The sequence below is a fragment of the Patiria miniata genome, unplaced genomic scaffold (assembly GCF_015706575.1).
Source record: "Patiria miniata isolate m_02_andy unplaced genomic scaffold, ASM1570657v1 HiC_scaffold_6, whole genome shotgun sequence".
NCBI lineage: Eukaryota > Metazoa > Echinodermata > Asteroidea > Valvatida > Asterinidae > Patiria > Patiria miniata.
The window spans coordinates 4,317,122-4,337,011 of NW_024037073.1; the positions used below are offsets into that span (position 1 = coordinate 4,317,122).

At 40.7% G+C, this 19,890-nt stretch overlaps 1 protein-coding gene across 2 annotated transcripts; it reads right to left on the bottom strand.

Annotated features, from left to right (window-relative positions):
• Positions 1-2,514: 2,514 nt before the first annotated feature.
• On the bottom strand, positions 2,515-15,327 carry LOC119743625. 2 transcript variants are annotated; one of them, XM_038220037.1, is made up of 3 exons: positions 10,610-10,768; positions 4,460-4,715; positions 2,515-2,758 (listed from the first exon to the last, which is right to left on the bottom strand). In XM_038220037.1, exons 2-3 carry the CDS (start codon positions 4,628-4,630, stop codon positions 2,627-2,629), a joined length of 303 nt encoding a protein of 100 aa, XP_038075965.1. In that variant the 5' UTR covers positions 4,631-4,715; positions 10,610-10,768; the 3' UTR covers positions 2,515-2,626. The 2 variants fall into 2 exon arrangements, with proteins under 2 accessions (XP_038075965.1, XP_038075964.1); XM_038220036.1 differs by lacking the exon at positions 10,610-10,768 and adding an exon at positions 15,192-15,327 and having other exon boundaries at positions 2,517-2,758.
• Positions 15,328-19,890: the final 4,563 nt, after the last annotated feature.

Genomic DNA, 19,890 nt, shown 5'->3' on the forward strand with positions numbered 1-19,890 from the left:
GATGGCTCGTACCCGTTCACTGGTGTGTAATCGATTGCAAACAAAACCAGACTAACTAAATATGGTCAACTGGGGCCGGTTTATGAAAAAAGCCAGTTTTTTTCCAACGCTGGTTGGCCAACCAGCGTTAGAAATTGATACGAAAATAACACTTTTCTTAAAAATGACAGTATACCAGGTGTCATGATTTTACAGGATGTTTTAGACTGTCATTCTCCAACAGTCCAGCAAGGTATTTCAAAATAATTTGGTAGTTTTATTTCTTAATGTTTGCCAATTTTGTATTTTCCCTTTAAGACTGGTTCTTCCCTTCTGAAGGATTCTTGTAATGGAAGTCCGAGAACCATTTGGTTGACAACTGATGATGCGCACTATATCATTCACTTCCGTAAAATTAGCAACAGCCTTGTTTTAAATCTGGCTAACTGAGGCAATCATTTCCGCAAGAATCGTTGTGTCTCAATACTACACGTGATGCCAATTCTTCTCCCTCTCTCTTGGTCAAGAGTTCAATCAGTCAATTACATGTATCACCAATTTGCAACCTACCGTAAGTGCAACAACAACTCTGAGGCCTCCATGTCAATGATTACCACAAGAGGGCAGCATTCCAAACACACAGTAGAACTCACACGTGTCAACAGGCAGCTACTTTACCTGTATTTAAACGCTAGAGGGCGCTACATATGATAAACAATCATCAGCAACAGCATGCTTTTACACTGTAACTTAGCAACAAGTCAATGGACCGTCACTTGAACTTTGGACATTGAGCATTTCAACCAAATGCCTTAGATTTTTTCCAGCACTGATTATGGTTTCCATTGGAAGAATACACTGGCACATACTGTTCATGGCACACCCTTGTTTATTGTACATTTATGGATGCAATTTATGTTTGCGTAACTGAAAAACATGAACATGAATGTGTCTTCCATTATTTTCTCAAAATGATAATGCTAGAACAAGTATTTTGTTTTTTACACCTGTATTTACAGTGCAAGAAGCTTAAGGCCAAAAAAAAAAGTCTCCGGTTTCTGGTATGCGCGCGCGTCGCCGTAGCCATGCGCATCGGCAAAATGAGAAAGTTTTTTTTTCAATGAAAGATGATGTCTCAAAACCGCCAAACTCACTGGTTTGACTGGAATCCTGCTGCTGCACAATTTTAACATGTTTTTAGATTGGGTTATCGTCGAGAATAAGCTTTATGTGGCCTCTCTGGACTCCCATATATTTGCACTAAGTTTAGTCGGGCACCATTTGCAGTCATCAGCCGACATTTGAAGCAAAAAAATCAGGTAAAAAAAAAAAAAGCCGCGTCGCCGCACCACTTTTTGGGCAAGCTCCATACCAGAAACCGGAGACTTTTTTGGGGGGGGGGGGCCTAAGGGGGAACTTTTTTTTTAATGGAATGTATGCATACTATGTAAATTTAAAACTGTGATCAAGCTCCGGGTTATAATGCACACATTGTACACCCATACTTGTCCTGTGGAAGGGACCACACACCTGGTGAACAATTATTATAGTGGGTACCAAAGACACTCTGCAACACCCTTGTTGTTTCGCAGATGCAAAGCGGACAGTTTATGGACAAATCTTGAATGATCAATTTCAACATCTAAAACTTTCTAATAAGACGACGACGACTAAATGGACAGGCATGCAACTGGGAATTTAAAAAAAAAGAGCAAACTCCAAACCACACAAGACTTTGTACAGTGTTTTTCAATTTGTAATGGCATTAATGAGAAGTAAACAATGAGGAAATCAGCGGATCCGAGGAAAAGTTGCATGCCTGAATGGACTTTGTGGAGTACATTATTCTCAATTTTTTACTGAATATTTCCGTCCCCCCCTGCTTTGCACAGCACAGCTAGAACAGACCCTGGGCACAAGGCAGTAAAAGGTACATGGTACCGGTGAGTGATGCACCCGGGCGTGTCAACACAGATGTGCATTCACACATATCACCACAGAAATAAGTGTTGGGCTGTTTTACTTACTTTTAATTATCATTTTGTTATTTTTTAACCCTAATCGCCTTGAATTCTTCAAAATCCTCTTTGCCAAAGTGGAGGAATTTGGAGGATTGAGGTAACATGGCAAAATTGCATTACTGATTTTGTAGGATTCACTTTTTCAACGTCTTGGGCCAGAACTTTTGTTGTTTTTGCTCAGCCACGCATAAATATAGGCCTGGATTATGCTTGAAATCCTCCGTACTGCTCCAGGATGTCACTGGCCAAGCCTCAACATATTGACAGTCACTGCCGCAGGATTGTGCAGAATTCAGGCAGTGGTCACCCCTCCACAGACCATATTCAAGAAATAATGGAGGAATTTGCAGGATTGAGGCTATAGGCCTACAATGCTATTTTTCCGTGAGGCCAATTGGAGGATTTTGCATGATTGAGGCTACATCCTAGCAAAAAGGCCTAGGGAGTTAGTGTTAAGATTCAAAATGTTATAAAAAAATTACTACAATGGTACATGTATTTACTAAGACAAGTGTCTGTTGTGATACTGTCATAAGTTCTGTACAATCTTGGGGGCAAATGGCGCCCTTGGCAAAATACCATGGACTACATCACAGCAGACAACAATGTTCAAGGTACCAGTATCTCTACAAATTCAGACAACTCTTACCTGGTAAGATCTCATCCACCTTTGGTAGGAATCCCTCCTCAATTCCCCCCATAACGGAGAAGCCAAACCTCTCATCATCGTCCAGCATTTCAAGCACAACAGATGCCTCCTGGATACAGGAAAAATGTTGCCAAAACAGCAAGGAATAAAATGACGTTGTAACATTCACATGGGTGGTTAGGAAAGAAAGATGTAACGTCTTCTCACAAAATGAGGAGCCACGGGGGCCATTTCACATTTTTTTTCCCCTGTGATAACTTGTATGTATTTGATTCATAATTTTTCCTGGCTTTTGAGATTTTTTTATGATCTGAGGATTATACTTTCATTAGAGTTTGTACAATAGAGCATGCAAGTTACCCTCTAGAACCTGTAAGTTTTGTACAGGAATACAGCACATCTGGGCTCTACAGCGTGTGTAACGTCCTACATTATTTTTGCATTTAATAGTGTCCCGACTAAGGCTTCCAATCAAGGGCAATAGATGGACTCTTTGGAGTGTGGAAAATACATATATCACGATTTACAACATACTGAAATTATTGCAATTTGATGAATATCATTAAACATTTTGACTTTAACTTCTAACTTGATAACACACACATACATGTACATGTACCGGTATGTATGTAGATAACAATTTGGTAAATTTATTCAAACACAGGAGCCTGTGACTAAATAAGGCATTCTCATGCAAATTCATATACTCGTATTCACTGTTCTTATTCCTTAAAGGGAAAATACAACATTTGCAAACATCAAAAAATAAAACTACCAAATCATTTTGAAATACCTTGCTGGACTGTAAGTGAATGACAGTGTAAAGAATCCTGTAAAATCATGGCACCTGGTATAATGTCATTTTCAAGAAAAGTGGTATTTTTGTATCAATTTCCAACACTGGTCGGCCGACCAGCGTTGGAAAAAACTGGCTTTTTTCAAATACTGGCCCCAACTGACAATCGCATTTGTTTGCAATCGATTACACACCTATGAACGGGTACAAGCCAGCTAGACTGGTTCCCTGACCTTACAATTCCCCAATGTATGTAAACTGCTCTGTTTCTTCTTATATGGAGTCAGGGAACCAGACTACATGAAAATGATTGTTTTTCTTGGTTTTTTATAGCATTTTCGAACCCAAAACCTCAAAAAAGTCAGTGTAACTATATTTGCTATATATTTCCAACCCCCCAATTCCATCCATTTCTGAAAATTACAGCAAAAGCAAATGATGTATATTCCCTTTAATTAATAAGGATAATGTATTATTGTCAGACCACAATCCAGTCAATGCAATGAATGTGTTTGCCCCAACCATCTATGCTCCAACTATGTAAAGCATCATCCCAGTACATGCACCGGTACATGTGCTGTCCCAACCACAGTTGGTGCCACTTTCTATAGTTGGTCCGTAATAGCTTCAGTCTCCTCAGAAACACTATAAATTCATGAAAGCCATCTGTGCCTCATTTCAAACTGAAGTATCAACCTGTTCAGTCAGTTCTTGTACATGTATATGCACATTGATAATACCACTTAGAATTTTTTTTTTAAACTATGGGTAATGTACATGTATAGGAGTACAGGTGCATGCAAATTTTTATCTTTTTAAGGAAAACAAGTAGCAATTATGAATGGATTCAAGTATTTGATTGAAAAATCTAAACTGAAATTGCATTTTTAGGGAGGAAACAAACCTTAAATTTCAGAACTCAAAAATTAACAAATGTCATTCTGAAACAAACTCAAGAAAATGTTTCACATGTGAGACACTTTTTTTTATAAAAGCTCTCTTGAAAATTCTTACCTGATTATTATCATCATCGTCACCATCCTGTATGGCAAAGTTATCGTTCAAGTTGTCCTCCCCAATGCCTCCACCGGGAGAGTGGTTCAGGGGGGTGAACGTACTCATTGGCCCATTGGTAGGGGTCAGGTCAAAGTTCATCTCGACTTGCATTGGTCCGTTCTGACTCATGTTGGCTTACAATGGCGGTACATGTAAGGAGTGTGTATTTCCAGCAGTATTCTTAAGGAAGCTCCACAGATTCACACATTGGAATCTGAAAGATAGAGAAAGACAATTGCGTTTAAAACAAAAATAAGACATGGTGCTAATGCATACTGGTAAGGATTTGCAGTATCACCACAGGGAAGAATCTCTTTGAAGAAGTGGTTCTGAAAAGAACCGGTTGGTTCAGAAACTTGACGTTCCGATCAGTATGCTCTGACCTTTGAATGTAGATGATCCGTACATTTATGCAATTTACATTGTACCAAACAAAGTCCACAAATATCAGAGATTTCAGCGACATGAACTTGAACAGTTGAGTTGCGATGGGGTAGGCACTAGACAGGGTCATAAATGTGACTTATAAGTCAATAAACACCCAGGGTATGTTTATTGCGGACTGTATCAACCACCATATGCCCACTGTATTAGTTGCAGGACTCTGATACCTTCTCCTGGAATGAAGTTGTAAGCACTGCTAGCAAACTGGTAACGTCATTGCGGGAAAACTCTCGGCAACTGTTCAGAATTCTGCTACTTTACCCAATACAGCGGGCATGTTGCAGATCAACTTATCTGCAATTTTCCCCAGATTTTCAGTGAGACGACTCCGTACACATTCAGTGTAAGCCAGTTTAGTTCACCAACAGCATACATACATGTACATACACAAAAGAGTGATTTTAAGTTTCGGATCAACACAGCATATTAAACACTGGTTAATAGTCAAGATAAAGGTAATCAAATAATCCGCTTTTTTTTCTATGTAACCAAAAGATGAAAATATACTGCACTAGTAGTGCAGAACATGAGCAGGTAGAATGTACACGTACATTGTATCTCACTGTAAACACTATCTGGAATGCAAAAGCTTGCAGTGCAACATCGCATTGGAAATATGAAAATCCATGAGCTACATACATGTACATGTACATGTACATGTACGTTTGTACCACAATTTAAAAAAACTGCTTGTTTGGTGCATTGAAACTGCCAGTTTTTCCTTATTTTTTAAAATGGCTTATTACATGCTATACTGGTATGTTCCCACTAAAGATGCCAACAAAATACACTGGTTTTTCTCAATTTCTTGCTAGATCACAACTACTTGGGACAAAAAAAACCTCTCCCTCATGCCTGAATCCCACTGTACTGAGTGCCAATGGCCCTCTGACATCGACAACCAGTTAACCTATGGCATTTGCAGTGAAAATGCTGCACTTTATTGAAACAATGTGAGCTAAAAGCTACAGAAATACTTGTGCCTTATCAATAACTGTCCTGTCATCAATTATAATACCTCAGTTATTTATTAATATTTTAATAACTTTATGCAGGTACCGCACACATACACATACATGTAAGTGCTAGACAATTACCCCCATTATTAAACAATGTAAACATTATTTGATATTCTAAACATAATTATATTCACTGTACAAATGAGTTAAAACGAGCATGTATTATTGAACCTACTCTGTTATTTACAACAAATTTATACCATAACCTTGGTGACAAATGTTTTTCGGTGAAATTAACAAAATTACTAGAACTGCCAACCTTAATATTGGAATTGTGATACTTTTTTCTAGCATTTATATGTGTTCTTTGATTTGGTTCTAATTAAAATCTTGTTCTTATTTGCTGGATTTAAACTTCTTCATACAATTGTCCAGAATGAATCATTTACATGTACATGTATGCATGCATGTGTCATCCATAATCCAACGCCCTTCTTTCAAAAGCCCAAATGTACATAAGTATATGCGTCTTTTTGTGGATTTCATTTTTTCCTCAGGCCAATATGAGCTGAATACAAGTAAGAGCAAATTTAATTACAAGATTCTGAAAAATCAATGACATGAAATTATCTGTACGCGAGCTTCAAGGTTGGTTTGTTCTGATTTCATATTGTATCCTAATCAGTTTGTGCATTTGTATCATTATTCAAGCGTGACTGAACTCAATCATACGCAAAGCATATAATTATGTTCCTTTCTCAGTTTGTACTTCAGGTACGATATTCCTAGCTACCCAGTAGTTATTTTTCTCTATATTTAATTAATTTCACCCCTTAAACTGTACATCTCTTGGTATACTCTAACCCTGAGTAACCCTGGCAGATTAAATCGATCAAGAGTTTTAAACAATTTTAGAGGTGAACGTCCAACCTAGCCAAGAACACAGGTCCCGATGACCAAAATAAATGAAAATAATGAAAAAAAATGTAAACGTTTGGAAAGTTTCACTGATTTTCCTCCACCACAATGAAGGATTCAGGATGGTTTCCAACAACATTTCAAAACGAACAAGATGTAGTTGGGGATATGTATACATGTACATGTACTACATGTACATGTATGTACATTTCAAAAATTACACATAAGGTAATGTATGTACAGTACATGTACATGTTATTTCAAATATCAAAGTGTGTTACATGTACATACACCATACTTTACTTGTATAATGTACATGATGTACAATACAGCCTCTTTTTTTTTTTCAAGTTAAAATACGGAAAACTATTGTACATGCCTCTTTTTTTTTTTTTATACTTTTATAAAAAAAAAATTATATTTGTTTAGTCACTTATTTCTTCATGCGGACTAAATTATATTAAATATGCAAAACCAACAAGTTTTATAATTAAAGAAATTGCTAAATGTAGGTCTCTTTTATTTGAAGATGAAAAATGACAAATTTATGCTTTTATTCCTCATCTTCCCATCTTTCACATGTAGGGCCTATCCCTCAAACGTGGTTGCATTTGCATACTATCCAAGAGTACAATATAAAGACAAATTCAAATCAGGATCCACTGTGCAATACATTATAGATGTATGGACATTGTTACTGCATGTATACATGTAGAATACAAATCCCGCTGGTAATGGTGCAGTTTTATCTCAGTGCATGTGTGTGTGTTTTTGTTCAGGCATGATAACATGTACATTGAACATGTGCAAGGTACAATGTACCCTCCTGGATACACAAGCATTGTCAGAAGTGAATAAAACTGCAATCAATTCCTCCTGCAGTTAGTTGCATAATTTGAATCACAAAAGGATGGCCTGCTATAGACATCCATTTAGTGGTATGCTCTCACTAGATGTGCACACATGCACAATGTACATGTATGATTATCATGTACATGTAGATGAACATGTGTATGCACGTCCAATTAGATTTAAAAATTTCATTCCGCAGCTCAAAATGTCCGCTGGAGTTGCCTGCGTGATCGGATATATCGGCTTGATCGATTCCGATTGTACCGGTAGCCCAGCATTTGTTTCATCTAGAACCCATGGTCACATAATAATTCTGCGGTAAAATAAAAATTAAATTTGGAATCGGCCTAATATTTTTATCCTTGATATGTACGTCAATCTCTTGCTATTACTTGTGTCCAGTGTAATTTTGAAAATACATGTACATGTAAGTCTAAAATCACCTGGCTTTTAATGCACCATGTGTGTGTGTGTGTACTGCTCTGCATCTGGTTGCAGACCGGTACACAGGCCCTCCCTGAATGCCTGCTCTGATTTGCCACGTTTGCATTACATTTTTGTCCATTTCTCTCTCAACGACGAGTTTTGTGACCCTGCTCTTGAAAGTCTGTAGAGCAAATGGTCCCATCTTTGAACCTGGCTTTCAAAGTCTTTTTTGGGGGGTGAAACTTGGGATGAAAATGAAATTGGCCAAAATTTTACTGTATTTTGCAATGAAATGGGGGATGAGTTTTCAACATGATGATGGGGTTCAGGATTACCGGTAGGAATAATCATCTTTGGAGGTAAAAAGATCACAGTTAGTGGTTAAGCCCCCAACAAAATTTGAACATAAATTAATTTGAGAGTAATGCAAGCTTCAAGTTAATATGTTATGAACACCTGGGAGAGTGTACAACACAAGTATTTTTAGGTACACGTATCATTGGTATATACATCAGTGAACACGTGTACATGTATGTACATCCATATGTATGTACTTGTTCCGCAGTACCTTAGCTCCATGGTAGTACTAGTTGTGGGGACTACACACGAGTTGTCCCATGGTACTATGGGGACCGAAGGCCCTGTAGGGACAGCAGAAAGTCCCCATAACTCAGTCCCAATTTGCCTAACAATAAAAAACTTCCCAATTATGTGGTGAGGGCTCGCCCAGTATCATTAGTGTACAATGTATGTATGGGAATTTACTACTCCCAATACGTTAATCCGCTTATCTCCACAATCCAGTTACAAAACAATTGATGTTATAAAGGAAGTGATTAAGTGCTCATATATTGCCTGAACAATATTAGTGGAGATTTGAATGACTTCCTATTGCTGAATCACTTCACTTCATACCCTCGGTGATTTGTTAAAGCATTTCAGTCTATCTGGTATCGTTCTCGCAAAAAAAAAAAATTAATATGGGGAGGGGGGCTTACATTTGAAAAGAAATAAAGTGGAAAGTTTGTACAATATGTGGGTAATATCCCATATGAGTATTTTTCAGACAGTTTTCAAATAAACCACAACGGGACACCGGCTAGGTTCACAAAATTCACAAAATTCACAAAATCAGTCAGGTTCGATCCCTTTGTAGTTTATTTAAAAATCTGTGATAAATGTAACATGCTGTATACTCTGTGTGTGATCCCTGTCTGCTATTGCCCAGGTTTGCTCCATGTCCATGTACATATGGTTTATGGATTTTGACTAATGCCGTTGAACAAAGACATTGACCAAATGGGAAACCACCAACACACGGCTTGGTACTTAGCTTGGTTTGTAGAGTGCCGGAATAGCATTCAGGAAGTCGCGGGTTCAAATCCCGCTAGATAGATATAATAATAATAATTTCAGAGGCTAATCATCCTTACTCGCAGCTGGTTATGCTGAATTGCGAAGGACGCGGCTACAACGTGGTTGGGCTGCTGGCATGTGAAGGCGCCTATGGCTGCCGGCCACATCGACCTATTTATGACCACGGAGCACAGCCTGAGATCGAAAGTGTTTGATTTTTCCGGAGGGAGGAAAACCGGAGGGCCCGGAAAAAAACCCTCGTGGCACAGGAGAGAACCAACGCACAACTCTACTCACATGTGATCTGCGGCCAGGATTCGAACCGTGGTCACCTTGGCGAGAGGCGAGCGCTTTACGCACAAGCCACCCATGCAGTACATGTACCAGTATGTACACGTACATGTACAGTAAATTTCTTTGTTCAACTTTAAAACAAAATTCAGAAAGTTTCTGACATTCTGACTGATGCCTTGTATAGATCTACATTAAAAAGCAGATTTATGAGAAATCGGTGCACTTTTGTATGAGCTTGTTGCTGAAGATTCTTTGGGGGGGGGGGGGAGGGAGATAGGAGAAACAAGATAGGGGAAGCCAATAAATCAGATTTTAGGGCTACAAACTAACTAGCATCTCCCTCCTAGAACTACATGTACGGTACATACATGATGTACATTTACATGTACACGTACAATGTAGCTGTTCAAAATATTAACTCATTAACCCTAACTCCCCAGCCTAATTTACAAGGAACCATACCCATTCTGGCAAATTCCAACACCCACATGGGAAATTGTACACACACACTGTTGGACTTCTGGAGGTACATGTTTGCCAACCCCAGTGTAAAAGACCATCAGTTTAGGGGTACTGTACCTATCCCAACAGATTTAAACAAATCCTGCTGAAACTTTGATGGGTTGAGTTCGGTTAGGGTTAACGGTACGAGTACATCATTACAAATTTATACTTGTAATACTGTTTACAAAGTCATTGAAATAAACCACAAAGTAATAGAGACTCTGTTTAAATAAACCCCATAACAGTTTTGCATTGACATGATTGAGTCTACATACCTGTATAAAGACTCAATAAACTAGTTTAATGGGTTTATAAATGTACCAGTACAGAGAGTGAAACAAAAAAACAAACTTACAATCATAATGAGACTAGACAATCAGTTTAGTTTCGGCAAACTCAGATGCTCTGCCATATGCAGTCCCCGACCCAAACACTGCGTTTCTGCCAAATTTAGTGCCAATGCAACTGTAGGTGATCTTTGTGACGTGATGTGATAAGTATTTGTAGGCGTGAAAGCAGGTCCAAAGGTCCGGATTTCGAATGGCCGATTGATGCATCTTTTACAGTGGCGGGTCTGTCCGTTTTGCAATACAAACAAGGCCCGCTGGTTCATGTGTAAATATCACATGCTGCGCAACCCAAATATGTGGTGTATCGCAAAATAGGAATATTACCACTGCTCACCGTGCAATGTACATTTGTACATTGTACAACTTGCCCAACATGAGCATGATAATTTAAAGCTACAGTCCATCATTTGTAATTTGTGCATTTTGTTCGTTTGAAGCAACAAAAGAGTTCAAAATCTAATGAAGGATACTGAGCAACTAGCCTGATGAAGTTTCAGCTTAGCTTCAGCTGTACATTCCCGAGAAAAACAGCATTCTAAGATCTCAATTTCAAATCAAAAGTTACTGAATCATGTTTTGAATTGCAGCTATACGCGACGTAGCGCACTGATCCGACGAATTATAACAACCGCGCGCGCGTGTGCGTCGTTCCAATACATGTGCGCGCTGCGCTGCATAACAAAATGAACTACTAATTTAAATTTTCCTACGGTGCTTCTTAAGAATCACCGTTGGAACTGCCTTCTGTCGTTAATTACTTCAAAATGACAGCTTCCCAGAAAGAATAATTTCACAGGGAGTTTAGTTTCCTTACTATCTTTCAACCAAGTTTGTTTTTCAACAATAATTACGCCAGTTACTTTTCGGATGGCTGCAAATGATGGACTATAGTTTTAAGATGCTCAAAATGTTACATGTATCTGGTCATCTTTTGTCAAGCCTGTGTAAAGTTTTTCATCTGGGAAGGTTAAACTTAAAAATCCTGTCGGATTGGGGAACACAATGACAAATGAACCCCTCCGGGCTAGCGCTAGCAAGCCAACCGGTGCAAATTCAAAAAAAGTTTGGGGTGGTTTTTTTTGGGGGGGGGGGGAGGGAGGGGAGTGGAACGTAGGAGGTGGGGGGGGGGAGGTACGGAGGGGGGGGGGCCGAGAGCTTGACTAATTTTACTATACCGGTACCTCATACATTGTACATATTCATGAGCAACAGCCAAATTCGTAGTTGTCTACTCACCCATCTTATGTCAGCTGCTAGTTATGATATTCACATGTACGAAGTGCGCACTTAAAGGGAATGTACAACATTTGCTTTTGCTTCAATTTTCAGAAATAAATGGATTTGGATGATTAGCATGTTATATACCAAATATTGTTAAATTGACTTGTTTCACGTTTTGGGCTTGTATATGCTGGAAAAACCAAGAAAACCATTCATGTACTTGTAGTCTGGTTCCCTGACCACACTTAAGATGACACAGAGAATTTATAGACTTTGGGGATATCGGGCGATTCACAATCCAGTGCGCCACCAAGAGTTTGCCATGGAGAGTCCATTTTTCAAGTTTACGGTCGACAAAACATGGCCCATTTGAATGAGTGTCAAACAACTTGAGCTATTTTGTTATAGATTTGGGCATAGCCTTCTGCCTCCTTCCAAAAAAACCCACCATATTGATAAAAAGCAAAGAAAGGGGCAAAAAAATACTCCACTCACACGCTAACAAAGTATTCTGTGCTGCGAATTTGTCGACCATCTCCCACGATGCACTGGGAAAAATGAACTCTCCATGGCAAACTCTTGGTGGCGCCCTGCATTGTGAATCGCCCGAATTGTAAGGTCAGAGAATCAGTCTAGCAGGTTGGTACCCCTTCACAGGTGTGTAATCGATTGCAAAGACTTCTTGCAGTTTTTGCAGCAAAGAGTTTGAAAAAAGCCAGTTTTCTCCAACGCTGGTCAGCCGACCAGCGTTGGAAAAATACAATTTTTCTTGAAAATGTCAGCACACCAGGAGCCACGCTTTTACAGGATGCTTTAGACTGTCATTCCCTAACAATCCAGTAAGGTATTTTGTGATAATTTGATAATTTTGTTTTGTGATGTTTGCAAATGTTGTATCTTACCTTTAAGGATCCATGCCCAGGGTATGTAAATACAGATATGCGCAGTCGACAATCCCTGCCCTCTACCCCACGGACGTTCCCGTTGGTTTTACACTATGCTGTTTGTACCATACATGGGTGAGTCCCATAAACTAAAAGTGGATTTTCGTTCTCTTAATTTTGTTTTTCTTTGCTTTACTTTATTTCATCTCAAGGCATAGAAAAGCAATTTCTACTTAGATATGATTTTAATGGAGAATCCAGTTTTAGAAGAATTATGATGCCCAAATCTCCCGATTCGGTCCAGCAGTTTTTGCTGCAGAGCCTATTTTGTGAAGCACACTTCTTTCATGTGGGTATTATTACACAACAGTCCCTCGATCAATTACGATGTAAGTCAAATTCCCTGGCGGAGTTTAGTAATTCATCGGGATAAAAATGACCCCCACCTTGCTTCAGAACAAAAACTACACTGGACCGAATCGGGCGATCTTGGTTTAATTTTTCTTCTAAATAAATTCTCCATGCATCGGTATAAGTGGTGGAAGTATGTCAGTAAGATTTGAGGCTTTGCATGGTGGAGATACTAAATAATGAAAAGTTTGCGGAAACAATTAGTTGAGAAATTATTCGCACATGGTGTTTCCGCAAACCTTTCATTATTTGGAAGTATGTCATTCCGTTTCTTTTGGACTACCCTGTATAAAAGCCAAAAAAAATAAACAAACAAAAAAGCTAACAAGACAATTAAATTGAAGGTGAACTTTAAAAGAAAATTAACGAATAGATGAGGGTTTTGAAACAGACAACAAACAAACAAAATAGCACAAAAGCCAAAGGCTAATACTTTAGGCTTTACAACCACAAGTGAAGTTTTGTGCGCGAGTAGATGACGATTTCCTCAGTAGGTTGGAATGCAGGCTGTGTGGCGACAGGTACAGCGCAATACCATCGCCAGGGTTAAGGCCTGTCTTGCATCAACATTGAGAACTCAACTATAAACTATACGATTACCATAACTAGGCCTATAATTCATACTTTGTACATGTAGATTACCATAACATTATAATACATAAACAAAACGGTAGTCATTTTCTTTGGGACACTTCTATTTTTTACAAGTTCCATTCAAAACCTACTTTTGCAGATGACTGTCCAGTAATTTCCCTCTCCCTCCGTTACGTAGGGAGGAAAGGGAGTCCACCTGGGCTTAGCCCCACTAGTGTGGCCGCGGTATGCTGCGCTGAACCTCTGGCCACACACCGTGGTCCGCGCACTACTGAGGACGTTTTCATAAAAATTGCAGGGAATTTCTTACATATGGTTGTATTCTACGATGTCCCATCTATCACTTCTGGGATGCTTAGGTGTAATGATGTTCAATTTTCCGAGATATTCTTGAATCTTTCTGGAGCCCATATGCACTCGTGAAACGTCCGGTGATGGCAGCCATTTTGGGTAATCCTTACTTTTAGGACACCTCTATTTTGTTTTTCTTCAGACAAACTCATGTTAGTTATAATTTTGAAAGCACTTTCAAAGAAAATGCGACTTTCCTACCTTTTTTGCAGTTCGCCATCTTGCTTTTTAAATTTATTTTCTGTTCGTCATCGTCGTCTTTAACCCCTCATGAATCAAAACCCTGCCCTCTTTCTACAAAATCAAACCTGCTGATATTCAAGAGGTGTCATTGCCAAATGTTCAAATGTGTCAATAAATATCAGAATGTCACTTTTGAGTGTCATTTAGTCAGCTGTTTTGGTGAGTCTTTTAACCTTAAGTTATAAGGGGTCCTAAAAGTAAGGATTACCCCATTTTGAATGTGACGAGATGACCTCAAGCTGTGACGTCGCGTTTATGCATGTTTATGTAAATTGCTTGTCGAGCAAGGGCGCGAGTTGCAAATGCGACGGCTGTTTCCTGTGCCGTAGATCCTGCATAGAGATCAGTGCACGTGGCCCCCAGACGATAAATGCATGGTACAGGAAACAGCCATCGCATTTGCAACTCACGCCCTCGCTCGACAAGCAATTTGCATAAACGCGACGTCACAGCTGCTTGAGGTCATCTCTCTTCACATTCAAAATGGCTGCCATCACCAGACGTTTCACGAGTGCATATGGGCTCCAGAAAGATTCAAGAATATCTCGGAAAATTGAACATCATTACACCTAAGCATCTCAGAAGTGATAGATGAGACATCATAGAATACAACCATATGTAAGAAATTTCCTGCAAATTTTTATGAAAACGTCCTCAGTAGTGCGCGGACCACGGTGTGTGGCCAGAGGTTCAGCGCAGCATACCGCGGCCACACTAGTAGTGGGGCTAACCTGGGCTAAGTCATCCTGTGGTCGTCACGGTCATGACGGTCATGACATGGGACCGTAATCGCCAATATATGATCAGTTTCATTAACTCAGGAAAAGGATTACACAACAGTACTTAAACAGGAGGAAAGAACGGCCAATTTGTAACAACTTACCAGGTAGTTTCTTTCAAAACCGCGTGAGAAAAATATCGAAAATTTGTTCCAAAACCTTCATGGGACAATCGGTAAACAACCACTGACAGCCCTCCGATCGAGTATAAAACTAAAAAGTCGTACGTACGCCCTCTACGTCATCAAAGCGCATGTCTGTATGAGAGTTTGCTAAGCCTCGGCTTCGTTCCACTTATGGTTTGATTAATGGACCCAGAGTCACTCAGAAGCCTTAATAATAAACAAAATGCTGCAATACTTTGGCCTGAAGTTATGTGATGTGATGTAAATCTAAACATGTAAAAGAATACCGTCCTATATTTTAGCTGGAGACTCCCTAAGGGGTGAAATCCATGAAGTCGATATGTACACAAAGCCCTGGTTTGAAAAACCTCCCTTAGTCTTGCCAACCGTTAAATTGATCTGCTGCCGCCAACGATGTAAGTGCATCCATGTTCTTTCGATTAGTCAACGCGACGACAGACCAATCAATCACGGAATATGGCCGATCAGGATATGCCTTACAGTTACACGCGTACAAATTGTTACGGACCAAAAATGGAGAAAACATCAACAAAATCATCCCGGCTGGTTTCTAATTACATTTCTTATTTTATTTAAGTTTATAAAATTAAATACATTATTTAATTATTTATCTTTATCTGTGATCCCACAGATCGGAGTTAGTCACTGTGGTCGTACATGAATGATCAGAATTCTATAGTCCATCATTTGTAATTTGTGCATTTTGTTCGTTTGAAGCAACAAAAGTGTTCAAAATCTAATAAAGGATACTTAACAACTAACCGGATGAAGTTTCAACTCAGCTTCAGCTGTATATTCCGAGAAAAAAACAGCATTCTAGGATCTCAATTTCAAATCAAAGTTGCTGAATTATGTTTTGAATTGTTTTGAATTGCAACTATACGCGATGTCGCGCACTGATCCGACGAATTATAGCAACCGCGTGCGCCTCAGTGTGCGTCGTGCCAATGCTTGCGCGCGCTGCGCCAAATAACAAAACGAACTACTAATTTAAATTTTCCTACGGTGCGTCTTAAGACGCACCGTTGGAAAGGCCTTCTTTCGTTGATTACTTCAAAATGATAGCTAGCCAGAAAGATTAATTTCACAGGGAGTTTAGTCCCCTTACTATCTTTCAACCAAGTATGTTTTTTAACAATAATACGCCAGTTACTTTTTCGGATGGCTGCAAATGATGGACTATAGCTTTAATGCAACCTTAGAAAGTGCGCCTCTGTGTTCCAACCTTATTTTCAACAGCTATTTCGGCACCAAAAGTTGCCAGAATTTGGTGATTCGTTGTTGTTTCAGTAGTACATGACAATAAGCCAAATCAGCAAAATTTCCTCAGAAATGTTTGAAAGGAGCACATTTTGGGATTCACAATTTGAACAGAAACCCCTAAACTGACAGTGTCTTCCTAAAATGACACCACAGCAACAGCCCCCTCAGTTGTCAGGAAAAGCATGGTGTTAACAATTTAATTGTGCACTTTTTATTAACTGATTAACGACAAAAGGGATGTCAAATATGTTCATACTTTTAAAAACTTTGGGTCAAGCCCCCCTTCCCCCGGGCCCCCTCTCCTTGGGTGCGCCACTGGGATGGCTAAGATCGACGAGTACTAGCCAGTAAGAAGACACTGAAAGGTCGACATGCAGAAAAGAAGCAGTCCAAGATGAGGGTCTGAGGAGATAGCTGCGATGGCTGAACATAGAGTCCTAAAGCTTGAGTTTCTTCGATGTCAGAGACCGAGCCATTGAGTGGCTGGGTTCCAGTCAAAGCAAACGTCACAGATAGGCAACAGAGCAAGAAGTCCAGGCCACAGACAGCATGATAGTGACCCTCAAATCACTTGAAAAGCAAGAACAACAGCTGCAGCAATAGCAGAAGAAAATTGACACTTGACCCTTGTCAAGACGCTTAACAAAAGACCACGTGGACGTTGGAGTCAACATCAGAGCCCCGCGTAGGTTAGCCTTTCTACAAGGCAATCATGGCTTAGAGCGGCAGAGCTGCGAATGCACTAAGCGACTGGAGCAAAGATAAAGTCAGCACTCACGAGTGGTGTAGCCACGAGGCCTTTTCGAACTTGATTTTGCGGTTTTGCGGTTTTTTGTTGTTATGTTGAATGCTGACTCCGTCGTTTCCGATTGTTTGGAATTTTGCTACCCTTTTGGGGTAGCAAAAATCGAGATTATAAGGAAAAACATAAGAAATTTGACAAGTTGGAAAAGGCCCTCGTGGCTTCGCCACTCGCGTGTGTGGTCTCCCGTTCCAGTCGTTTCGCCTTTCGCAGTTGTCAAATGCTGGCAAGTTAAGCCACGATGGCCTTGGCGAAAGGCTACGCGTAGGTGTACGTACACCTCAAGAGAGAAGTTGCCCTATCCCCAATCAGCCCAGCAGTTCTGTCAACAGCAGCAGCCCCCATCAGCCCGGCAGTTTGTTTAGCAGAAGCCCCCGCCCAGCAAATAAGTCAGGAACAGCCCCATCAACGCAGGAGTGTGTGAGGCATCAGTCCCCTGCCCAGCAGATCGATCAGTATCGATATCAGTCCCTTGCCCAGCAGTTTGATCAGCAGTCCCCGGCGCAGCCCATCATTCAAACTATGATGGCCCGTCGTCGGGAATTAAACGACAGACACATTGGAGTCAATTAGTTGACGTTCAATCAATCTAAACGAGAACAGTAGCTTTTGAAGCAACCTGCCAGGAAATGCAGGCAGGTGCGGAACTAGTACCAAATAACCTTGCGGATGAAGCCGGGAGCCTGATGTCAGGGAAGAAAATGGCACAGGGATAACAGTGATCAGCGACGTCAACTCAACCAATAAATCTTGAGCCATGCCGGCATATTCAGCAAAGACGAAGATGACACTGGATTTTGCGACAAAAATTACCAGTTCAAGTGCCTCACCGACGCATGCCAGTCACCAATGGGCTGAAGTTCGAGATTACCTGCAGAAATCTCTTGACAGCAGCATGATCATAGTCCTTATACGCTTCACCGATCGTGCTTGTATGAGGAAACGAGATGGAAAGCTGAGGCTGTGTGTTGATAACAGACCAGGAAGGAGTAACCGCATTCAAGGGCGTCAATCTCTTCTCAAAAGTGGGGGACATACCTTGATGAGCTTCAATACGAGCGCAAAGCCCTAACAGCGTGGGTTAATTCGGGGCCCGCTTATAGGGGCCCCGAAAAATTTTGGATTCTTGACGCTCTGGTGCAATCTGAGGCAATATCTAGCAAAAGATCATCTTTATTTTCAAGTTTGGAGTCATTGAATCAGCTATAGAATCATAATAGTATGCTACAATTTTTATTCAGGAACGAAAAAACGATATGATACCCCCACTTTAAAAAGTGAGGGGGACTTGTCCCCCCGTCCCCATCCGATTGACATCCATGACCGCATTGCCGATGCCCAATAGCTGGAAGACTATATACTCAGCTCGAGCGATGATCTGCAAACTGCACACTCTGAAGAAATATTTATGCTGAAGAGACCATTTCTCCATCATTATGTATCCACTCGCATCCCCTCCATGGTCGTCTCAAAAGTAAGGGGCATCCTGGTTGATGCTGGACTGAATGAGCTCCGCGTAAGACCAGATGTGACGGCACCCCCTGACGGCACCCACCTCAGCAGGCTCATGAAGGTTGGCAAGCCAACACGGAAGCTGCTGAAAGTTTGGAATAAGCTGGAGGCCAGGGACAGCTTTCTGTAAAAGAAGAACATGGATGTAGGCAACGAAGTCACAAGACTTCTTCTTCTTGTCTTGCGGAAGCGGGTGCTTGCAGCTGTCCATGGCCAGGCAGGGCACCAGGGAGTACAAAGGACCCTCGCACTTACCCATGGGAGATTTTTTTGGCTCGTGATGGATCGTGATGTCGAAGAATACTGTCAGAGATGCCAGCGATGTACCTCGGCAAAGGCTGGGAAGAAGGTGCATCCCACGATCTGGGCTCCGTACTCGCCAAGCACCCACTTTAAGTCCTCGCCATAGATTTAACTGTCCTGAAACCTGGCACTAAATGTGGAGAACGTGCTGGGGTTCTTACAGGTGTGGTCAGGAAGTTTACACAAGCCATCCCCTGTGAGGACCAGAAGGCCACGACAGTTGCTCGAGTCCTGGTGCTACTGTTTTTTTTGTCTGTTTTTGTGTTCCTCAACGCTGCACAGCGATCAGGGCCGACAATTCGAAGGAAAGATTATCAACGAGCTGTGCAAGATGTACGGTGTGGCCAAGAGTAGGACAACACCTTATCAGAAATTTGATAATTGCCAATGCGAGCGGTTCAACCAAAACTTTCATGACCGTTTGCGGATACTACCTCCAGAGGAAAAGCAAAGATGACCAGAACTCCTACCGAAGCTCGTCTATGTGCATATAATGCGACACCACACTCATCAACTAGCTATTTCCCATAGAACCTCGTCTTTGGACGTGAACCCTGGGGACCGATCTACCACTCACTCGGCGTATAGGTGATCAGTCAAGAGATGAAACAAATCCCGAGTTAGATCATTGGGTAGCGGATCGTCACGCCGAAATGAGACTTGCCTTTGAAATGGCTTCGAGTACGACGGAGAAGAAGGCATCGTAGACTCAATGAGACGGCGAAGAATGGGCATATTCCCATTATATTCTGGGTCTTCCTTCGTAACTGGGACATC